We start from the raw sequence: 10,284 nt of genomic DNA on the forward strand, positions 1-10,284 counted from the left end.
CAAAAAAAAAAAAAACAGGCAGATCACCACAACTCTGACCTAGTAGTGAGATCCTGAACACCCTCTAGACCCTCCCTAAATCTTGTCTCAAACACACACACACACACACACACACACACACACACACACACAAAGAAAAGCAGCAGCAGCAGCAGCAGGAACTGAGGGGAAGAGAAAGGTGTCAGAGGCTTTAAATTCCACGAAGCCACACGGTCACTAGTGCCACAGAGGAGAGCATCTTATCACTGTCCACAGGCCTTTGAGAACTGGAAGGAATAAAGAGTCCCTGAGCCCCACAGAGCCTATATTCCTCCTCTTCCTCTCTGTCTTCAGTCCCCTTTCATGTCTTCAAAACTGCAACCTCAAAATATCTTCTATGTGCACGTCTCTTTTATTTTTTTATTTTTTATTTTTTTGTGGAACCGGGGATTGAACTCAGGCCCTTGTGTTTGACAGACAAGCACTTATCTACTGAGCTATCTCCCCAGCTCCACATCTCTTAACTAAAATTACTAAGCCACTTTTTCCAACTGTTCCTGACACACAAGAAATAAAGGCAGTCAGCACAGTTCTTTCCTGTAGCTCTCCCAACACTGATCAGTCATCCTTCTGCAACCTTCACCTCCCTACCTGCAGTCTCCAGTCTCCATCCAAGACAGTCAGCTGGACCAAGACAACACTCCCGACCCCACTCCCTCAGACATCACCATTTGGCCAAAGTGCCTGCAGTTCACTCTGCACCTTTTCCCACCCATCCTGTTGGACCACCAGGTTGCCCTCCAGTCATGTGGCCTCCTCCATCTCAATGCTCCAGTGAGGCTCACTCCCCTCTCTAGTTCCCCTGCCCAGCTGGAAAAGATCTCCCTAATTCCTATTATCTAACTTTTACTTTGCTCTTCATTCATATTCTGGGCTTCTCATATAACAGAAACCTCACTGCAGTACTTAAGGTTGTACAACTGATTTATTTCACTTAACAGTATGATCCTGAGGTGCATCCTTCTACATGCAAATCCCTCAAGTTTATCCTTTTGGAGAAAATATAGAAATGGAGCCTCTGCAAATGGAAAGGGCAAAGAGTAGGAGGAATGGAGGAGATGAAGACAACAAAAAGGAATGAACATGTGTTCTGCACACAGACCAGCTCCCCCACCCCATGCACTTGTTATGTTCGGCAAAAAGCTACTAATAAAAAAGACTCAGCTCAAAGATGTCTTGCCAAATGAACATACTGCTTCCTTTTTTGAATTTATTTAAAGATGAATGAACTTTTTTTAAAAAAAATGTATTTAGTACAGGGTCTACAGGGTCTCATTACACAGATCAGACTCATGATCCTCTGGTTTTCAACCTCCCAAGCACTGGGATTACAGATGCTACCATGTCCAGTCTCAGTCATCAGCTCAGTGAGCCCCGGGGGTGGGGCTGGCACGGCACACTGGGATCGAACCCAGTCACTGAGCCTGAGAATGAACTTCTAATCTGTAAATAATCCATGTATTTGATCTGTCACTTCTCTTTAGATGAAGCATTAACAGATAGGTGCTGGAGATCTATCTCAGTGGCAGTGTGCTTGTGTAGCACATGTGAGATCAGGGGTCCCACCTGAACAGCACAGAAAATACATAAATAGATGATAGATAGATTTAACAAATAAGGACACTCACTGCTATTACTGTTAAGAAACAAAAACAAATGCCCATTACTGTAAGTATGGCTCGCCGGCCAGATAGCTCAGCAGACTAAAGAGCCTGCTTAGGCAGGCGCAGGAACAGGGGTTCAATGCCCAGCCTTGCCCCCAGGGTGAGCTGAGGCTGCAACTAAGACTGGGCGTGGGGGTGTGCGCCTATAATCCCAGCGCTCGGGAGGTTGAAAATTGGAGGATCACTAGGAGTCCAATCTATGTAGTGAGACCCTGTAGACTGTACTAAATTAAAAAAAAAAATTAATACACCAGTTTTTCCTACTTAATCTTAACTGTTTAATATGGCAGGCTTAGTGGAAACAAAAGTGCACAGGTTAAAAAAGATTACTAAGCATCATCCCTACATTTTTGCACCGTTTATCCAATACTAATTTTTCTAAAGGAAACAGGTCTGTTACAGGCTTGCGATCTCACAGATAAAAACAGTGCAGAGAAATTTAAGTCTGCTGCGAGAAGACTGCACCTAGGGAAGTTTGCTAAAGCTGCCTCTGCTCAAAGCACCTGCTGCTAGCTCTGAGGACCGAAACTACAGCAGCAGACACCTAACAGATCAGAAGCCAGCAAGGCAGTGTTTCCCTAGCGCCCGAGACCCGGACGGCTAACCTCTGTCCTCAGCTTCTACCGCACACCAGGGAGAGGAGGAATGGACGGGGCGGCCGCGGGGCACTAAAAAGTACAGCGCAAGAGGGTCTCCATCCCGTCCTGAGAGCGACTGGGAAGTGTCAGGCAAGTGACAAGACCGCGAAAGGCACCCTGCGGAGGAGGTGGTGACTGGCACTCAGCGGCACAGAGGAGGCTGGGAGACCACGGACGGGAAGGGAAGCGGCACTCACGGGGCAGACACTGAGGAGCGTGGAAAAGGCCCGTTTGCGGGGCCGGGGCGAGGATGGCGACGGAGCCACACTGCTCGCGGGCCTCGCGGGCAGACGTTGGGCAGCGCGAAGGTGGGGCTGAGGAGGAAGCAAGTCCCCCTGGCTTCCCCGCAGCCCGCCCCCGGGGCCTCTCCCTTCCCGCCTCCCAGGAAGCCCGCTGACCGAACGAGTTGAGAAAGTCCGCGATTTTCTTGATGCTGCTGGTGATGAGCTCAATGTATTCCCGGTTCGCCCAGTCCTGGTGAATCTCCCGCTGCACAGGATCCTCTTGTCCAGCCATGGCGGTCGCCTGACAAGGAGTAACTGCGCAGGCGCGCCGGTGACGGCACGAGTCACCAGTGCGCCTGCGCACCAGCTCACACCCATTCCGCCGCGCCCGCGCAGGTACCGGGCTGTGCGGCGCCTGCGCAGCGCCACCGTCCTTGCCTGCGTTTCGCTGGGCTCCCACGCCGGGAATAACAGATGCCTGGACCCCCGCAGCGAGCTGCTCACCCACGCCCGTCACGGACCGTTGCAGTCGGTAGGGGGCGCCAGGGCTCTTGCCTTCAGCTGCTCCAAACCCAGTTTGCGCAGTCTGTGTCAGCAATAAAATAAAATAATACGGGGACAATTAAACCCCAGTCAATACAAGTCATGTAACAATGTCCTTTCCCAGCGCTGTATGAGTTCCCATTTCACAGTTACCACGTAAGCAAAACATTTTTGGGGGAAGTACTAGACATTGAACTCAGGACCTTGCACTTTCCAGGCAGGTGTTTAAGCCACTGAACTATCTCCCCAGCATCTTTTTTTTTTTTTTTTTTTAAAGATAATCATGCTAGGGGCTGGTGAGATGGCTCAGTGGTCTAAAGCACCTACTTAGAAACAAGCTTAGCAAAGCACAGGGATGATGGTTCAATCCCCCAGCACCACATGCCAGCCAGCCCCGCCCCCTGGTGGGCTGAGCTGGACACACACACATAAATAAAATAAATAAATAAATAAATAAATAAAGATAATCATGCTAAATTGCTCAGACTGGGCTCTAATTTACCATCTTCCTGCCTCACCCTCCCAGAATGCTGGGGTTACAGGTGCTGCCACCATGCCCGGCTAAAATTTAATATTTTAAAGATAATACCCAGTTTGTAGAAGCTAAGGAGAAATTGGTAGGGTCATAAAGAGTTTTTCACACCATAAGCTAGTACAATCCTTTCAGAAGAAAATATGTAGGGCTAGGGAGATGGCTCAGTAGAAAAAGCGCTTGCCTGGCAAGCACAAGGGCATGAGTTCAATCCCCAGTTCTGCCAAAAAATAAATAAATAAATAAATAAATAAATAAACAAGTATTGAGAACTACAAAAAGTTTAAACCTTTAGGCCTAATCAATCATTTCATTAAAATCATTGGTGGGAGAACACACTCAATTTTAACCACAATGCTTTTTGTTCTATTACAATAGTTGAGGGATGGCTAAATGGGCTAAATGACAATATAGCCACCTGAGGGAATAGTATAAATACTATACATTTAATTATGAGCATTTGGATACATGAAAATGTCAGGTAGAAAAACAGTAGTAGGCCTTGAGGCATGGAGCGAACCTAGAGACAACAAAACAAACCCGGGGAGATTCACGATGCAGGATGGAGCTGCAAGAGACAGACCTGACTTACAGAACACGCCCGGTGACAACCTGCTCCTCAGTACCCACCAGGCAGCTCTGGCCACACACCTGGGAAAGTCTCACCTGATCTGGCACAAATAACTTCTGTCAGGGCTTTTCTTATTTCATTGACATTTGCAAGCATGTCAGAGAGGACTGGGTGGGCCCAAAAAGTCAGAATATCCTAACAAAAATTATGTAAAGCTTAAACTTGTGTTAAAACTGTAAGGTAAGGAGGTGCATTTTTGCCTTGCACTGTTTTCTTGTTTTGTTGAGACAGGGTCTCACTATACCAATCAGGCTGGACTTGAACTCACGGTGATCCTCCTGCTTTGCCTCCCAAGTGCTAGGGTTGCAACATGTGCCACCACGCCCCCCCTCCCCAGCTTGCACAGTTTCTTTTTTCTTTTTCTTTTCTTTTCTTTTCTTTCTTTTTTTTTTTTTTTTGCTCCCAATACCTTCAGGGCAGGTTTGGCTGGCTTGAGTTGTGGGGATCGAACCACAGCAACCTGAGTCTGACTGCTTTGTTGAAGCAGCCACTTAAAGAATTGAGCTACGGGGCAGGCCCCCTGCACAGTTTCATTTGCAATAAATCCTGCTTCTCCTTTCACAGTGCTCCTCTATGTCTGAACTGGACTTCTGCCCTAGAACACAGGGACCAAGGATCCCCCTGCTGGCCTACTAACAAGAAGCATGATAAACTGAAGAGAAAAACCAAATAGTGTTCTTTCATCACAATCCCGCATTAAACCACTAGGGCACTGCCCTGGGGTGATCCAGGGCTGGGCAGTAAGTGCCGCACTGTACCATTATAAAGCCAGCTGGCTCCTCGGATTCTTCTTCCACCTGAGGGCGTGCATGTGCTGCAGCCCTTGCAGGGCTTGTGCTGTGATAGCCTCCAAAGCTTCAAAGTGAATCAACCTCCAAAGCTTCAAAGTGAATTTTGTTAATTCTCTTGGCTCACATATTCATTATAAAGATGAAAAGATGACTAATCCAAGATCTGGTCTCCATGTGGTGCTGGGCATTAGGGTGGGTGACAGAAATGGTCCTTTCAGGAACATGTTCCTTTACAGCTGGCCCAGATTACCACAGACTGTACAGATTGCCATAACAGTACAACAGTCTGTCTGTCCAATTTTAATCATACACTTTCGCTTTCATTTAAAAAGTAAAATGCTACTGTGCAACAAAAACTGTTGTGTTTGCTTTTTTAACAGGAGTCTCTTCAATAGTAAAGTAGGGCCAGCCAAATAGCTCAGTACATTAAACAGCCTGCTTAGGCAGATGCAGGGGCTGGGAGCTCAATTCCGTGGCCTGCCATGCTGGCCTGGCCTAAGATGGCAATTGAGACTGGGCGTGGTGGCACGTGCCTGTAATCCCAGCACTTGGGAGGCTGTAAACAGGAGGATCACTATGAGTCCAATCTACGCAGTGAGACCCTGTGCACCCTGTACACCCCATCCTACATACACACACACACACACACACACACACACACACACACAAAGAGTAAAGTAAAAATAAACTGGGGAGGGGCTGGTGAGATGGCTCAGTGGTCTAAAGCACCTACTTAGAACAAGCTTAGCAAAGCACAGGGACCATGGTTCAATCCCCCAGCACCGCATGCCAGCCAGCCCGCCCCCTGGTGGGCTGAGCTAGCCACACACACACACACACACACACACACACAAATAAATAAAAATAAACTGGGGAAAAAGTCTTTATTTTAAATCATTTGCACCTTAGCTAGGCATGATGGTGCACACCTGTAATCCCAGCACTCAGGATGCGGAAGCAGAAAGATGGCTGTGAGGTAAAGGCCATCCTAGGTTACACAGTGAATTCAAGGCCAGCCTGGACTGCAGAGGGAGACCCTGTCTCAAAAAACAAAATCAAACAAAGCAAAAACCCCCAGATCACTTGCACCTCTTCAAGCTCATCATCCTTTGCTTGCTCCTTTTTTGGATTCCTCTCCAAACACACCTTGCTCCACTCCTGTGAGACACCTGTACGCATGCTGTGCTCTGGACAAGTCCTCAAGCAAGCCTCTGTCCACTGACCCAGGGTCTCGGTCTGACCTCATTCTCAGAGCCTCAGACTCTCCATCATTTTCACCCAAAGAGCAGGATAGAAGGTGCTCTCACCAAGGCTGTGTTCAAAGTTTGCAAAATGTAAGGGCAATTCTGGGTGGAAGGAAAGAGCACACGGCCATCCTCAACCACAGAACCGGGGACTGAACTCAGGCCCTTGCGCTTGCCAGGGAAGCGCTTATTCCACTGAGCCATCTCCCCGGCCCAGCTATCTTTTTCTGAGTGAAGGCTAATTTAACTCTAGCTTCAGTCCCAGAACTCACTCGCAGGGCTGTCCTGTGTGATCCATCCCAGCACACAGGTGTGGTGTGTGGGGATTGAGCTGAGCGGTGGGAGCCGATGCCTCCAGGAAGCTCTTTCCTGGGCATCTCCATGACGGGCCGGGAAGCCACAGCTTCCTGGCCCTGGCGGGCCTTCTCCCACCAGCTCTCTGGCCAGGTCACAAAGGCCGTTGCCAGGCACCGGGTTAGGAAAGATGTAACTACTCTGGACGCGGGGAGTTCACCAGGTGAGCCCCGCCCGGATGCTGGGCCCGGCCTGGGCTCCCGCCGCCGCCTCTGCTAGGCCCGAGCCAGGGACCAGGAGTAGGCCCTGTGCACGCGGCGGCCCCTCGGCTCTGCGGACCGCTCGCAAAGACCTAGGCTGTACTCTGGCGCTGCCATCTTCCTTTCCAGGTGGGAAAACTGAGAAGTTCCTTGGAACCGGAGGAAGTCTGATGGGGAAGCCTTTCTGGTTAGAGTCAGGAGTCTGGAAGATGTTAGAACTCCATGAACAGTACCTAAATTCAACCTCCCAGGAAGGACCAGGAGACTTCGGCGCTGGGGTGGGGCGGCGCCGCTAACCCTTGTGTGAAGGAGCGGGAAGATCAAGGCCAGAACCTGCGCGCTCCACGTTGGTTCTGGAGAAACTTAAACAGGCTGGACTTATTTGACAGTACTGAGAATTGAGCTCAGGGTGCTCAGTTAGCTGTATCCCCAGTTCACCCTCTTCTGAGACAGAGTATCACAAAATTGTTCAAGCTGAGCTCAAATTTTCGACCCTCCTGCCTCAGCTTCCCACCTGAGAGGCTGAGATTACAGGTACACACCACCACACCCAGCTCAGATGAGGCAATTAGTGAGAGCCTGTCTCAAAATTTAAAAAGGAATAGGACTGTACCTCAGTTACAGAGCGCTTGCCTACCATGCAGGAGGCGCCATACACCGTACCTGTAGGATCAAACAAAAACTAACAAACTGTGATGGCAGATACTGGATGAGATCAAATCTACACTGTTACACAGTACTTGGTAGCAGTGAGAAGGGCAGAGAAATGCACTTAGACTACACTGTGAGTTCAAGGTCAGCCTAGACTACATAGCAAGACTCCAAGAAAAGAACAACAAACAAAAAGCCACACACAAAAAGTTGTGAGGGTGACCTGGCTGCAACATCTGTCACCCCATTGATCGCCAGTGTTGATCCACTGATGTGGCTGGCTGGGTGTGGATGTTCCCTCCCCCACTCACCACTTCATGTGTGTCCTCCCTAAGGTGCGAGCTCCAAGCTCCAAGGAAGAGGACGACCACCCTGGTAGTGCAGGCCCACTTCCTTAGGGGTCAAAGGTAAACAAGTAGCTGTGCACCCCTGCTAGAACCACCAAAAAGCTCTCAAAAAAAAAGGAGGCCAAATATAGAACTAAGGATTGAACTCAGGCCCTTGTGCCTGCCAGGGAAGCTCTTGTCTACTGAGCCATCTCCCCAGCCCAGATTTTGTTGTTAGCAGTTACCAACATATCAGAGTTCCAAAATGTTGGCTTACTCCTAAAATGAGGAAAACCCTTATATACTGGCAATTTTAGAATGGAATGATGGGGCTGGGGAATATAGCTCAGTGGCACAATGTCTGCCTGGCAAGAGCAAGGCCCCAAGTTCAATTCCTAGTACCAAAAATAATTAATAAATATGATGAAAAATCCAAATTCTACATGGATAAATGCTTTGAGTTAGCAATACTCTCTCAACCCTTCTTCAAAGAAAAAATGATGAAAAGTCTTAACCCATGAATCTCCCATAGAAGAACGAAGGCCCACACTTAGACAAAAACAAAGTTAGGGTGTGTACCATCTGGGGATTAAACCCAGGGCCTTGTGAATGTTTCAGTGTTTCACAGGCATCTGTCACTGTCACAGAGCTGTAGTCTCAGGCCAGCAGTTCTGGAAAGCAGCATGGAAAGGCCTCCCCTCCCACTCCCATGAGTGGCAACTCCTCTGAGGGGCACTCAAGAGGTTGAGGGCTTGGACTGGGCTGTTCTCTTGTATAACAAAACAAAACAAAAATAAAGCAAAACACAAAAGCAAACACTGGGGCCTTTGGGGGGAAGGAGATTGCTTCCATAATGAACAGGAAAGTGAGGTGCTTTTAAAAGAAACAGTAGTTCGCTAGCTGTCAGATGCAGTAAATCCCCTGGAATGTGGTTTATGCAGATTCTTGGCCCCCTGAACTTCTTCCCCTTTAGATATGAAGTGAGGCCCAAGACACTAAATTTCTTTTTTTTTTTTTTTTTTGGTGGAACCAGAAATTGAACTCAGTCTCTTACACTTGCCCGGAAAGCGCTTATTCTACTGAGCCATCTCCCCGGCTCCAAGAAACTGAATTTCTACCGAGTTCTCAAGTGATATTGATCCTGTTGCTAGTCTAGGGCTCATACTTTGAGTACTACTAACATCCAGCAATTGTGTTGGTCCCATGTGTGGAAGAGGTGACTTTCTCAGCTTCTAATCTCTAGTGTTTCATTAAGAAGTCGCAGGCCAGGGAGATAGCTCAGCAGCATAAGTGCCTGCCTGGCAAGTGCAAGGTGGAGTTCAATCTCTGGTACTGAAAAAAAAAAAAGTCACAGCAACCTCTCCTGCTTCACAGATATAGACTGTCATTAGTCACCAATATAGTGCACAATGGTGGATGAGGACATTCCACAACTCATGCTATGAAAAGTTCTAACAAAGTTTCCATGCACACTGCAATTGTCACATTCAGTATGTTATCATCTTCTATTGTCCTTTATAGAATTACTACTACCCTACTGCTTCCTGGAATCTACTCATGGGGGCAGCAGTGCAAGTTAGTACTGAGGCAGAGTTGTGAATGTGCAGCCATGTACATGCTCCCCTAAAGCATGCTAGGGCAAGTGACGCCATGTCTGATTCCTCCCTCTAGGATTTTCAATGGCAGGATATCAGCTTTGGTCACCATGGACCCCTCTGGATGAGAGCTTCCAATGGCTGCGGCACACGACGCCCACCCCATCCTCCAAGCACCCCTTTAGGGCCTCCCCCTGCTTTCCACATACCCCTTCTGATCTGGAAGTTCAGCTGTGTTTCCAAGAGGTCACCCTTGTCCTCGACAGCCCATTCCTGGAAAATGGAGTAAGTCCCAAGCTACCCTATCACATGTCAGAGCTTGGAAGCATGATCCACAAGAAAGGACTGGTCAGGAAGCCGCAGCCCATCCGCCTCAGTGGCGTGGATTCTGTCTTTGGCAGGGTTATCACAGCTCAGCCACCCAAGTGGACTGGGACCTTCAGAGTTTCTGAGAAGTCAGCCTTTCGCAAAATCATCAGCAAAGAGCAACAGTGGCCCACTGGACTCAAGGAGCCTCAGATCCAGATGACAGTGACAATGTGCAAACAGATGCTGCGCTCCATCCTCTTGCTGTACGCAACCTACAAGAAGTGCACCTTTGCCCTGCAGCACTCCAGGTAGAGGGTCCGGTCACGCCCCTGCTCTCTGGGATGGAAATGAGCTCATATAAGCCTATCCAGCCACGCTGCCCTTGCTTCCACTTTCTCTCAAGCAACAAGAGAAGCCCCTTTCCTCTTGTTCTCTCCAAGGCCACTGACAGAGTAGGGGGGACATTTCCGCTGTAGAGCTGAACAACCTCTGAGAGTCTAACTAGTGCTGACTTGTACATGTGATGAGAACCATTAAACCACA

At 48.6% G+C, this 10,284-nt stretch overlaps 2 protein-coding genes across 4 annotated transcripts in view; one reads left to right on the forward strand and one right to left on the reverse strand.

Moving 5' to 3' along the window:
* Positions 1–2,880, reverse strand: part of Brk1 (BRICK1, SCAR/WAVE actin nucleating complex subunit) — an 8,908-nt gene extending 6,028 nt beyond the window's left edge. The window contains exon 1 of one of the 2 annotated variants that reach the window (XM_023705366.1): positions 2,825–2,880. In XM_023705366.1, the coding sequence (XP_023561134.1) occupies positions 2,825–2,857 (33 nt within the window). In that variant the 5' untranslated portion in view covers positions 2,858–2,880. Of the gene's footprint in view, positions 1–2,739 lie in introns of both variants that reach the window. The other variant, XM_004625032.2, reaches the window with a different exon arrangement.
* Positions 2,881–6,807: 3,927 nt separating this feature from the next.
* Positions 6,808–10,264, forward strand: Fancd2os (FANCD2 opposite strand). Of its 2 annotated transcripts, none has more exons than XM_004625033.2 (2): positions 6,808–6,989; positions 9,509–10,264. In XM_004625033.2, the coding sequence occupies exons 1-2, from the start codon at positions 6,839–6,841 to the stop codon at positions 10,051–10,053; spliced, it is 696 nt and encodes a 231-aa protein (XP_004625090.2). In that variant the 5' UTR covers positions 6,808–6,838; the 3' UTR covers positions 10,054–10,264. The 2 variants fall into 2 exon arrangements, with proteins under 2 accessions (XP_004625090.2, XP_023562374.1); XM_023706606.1 differs by having other exon boundaries at positions 6,904–6,989; positions 9,359–10,264.
* Positions 10,265–10,284: the final 20 nt, after the last annotated feature.

The sequence above is a fragment of the Octodon degus genome, unplaced genomic scaffold (assembly GCF_000260255.1).
Source record: "Octodon degus isolate 3935 unplaced genomic scaffold, OctDeg1.0 scaffold00008, whole genome shotgun sequence".
NCBI classification, from domain to species: domain Eukaryota; kingdom Metazoa; phylum Chordata; class Mammalia; order Rodentia; family Octodontidae; genus Octodon; species Octodon degus.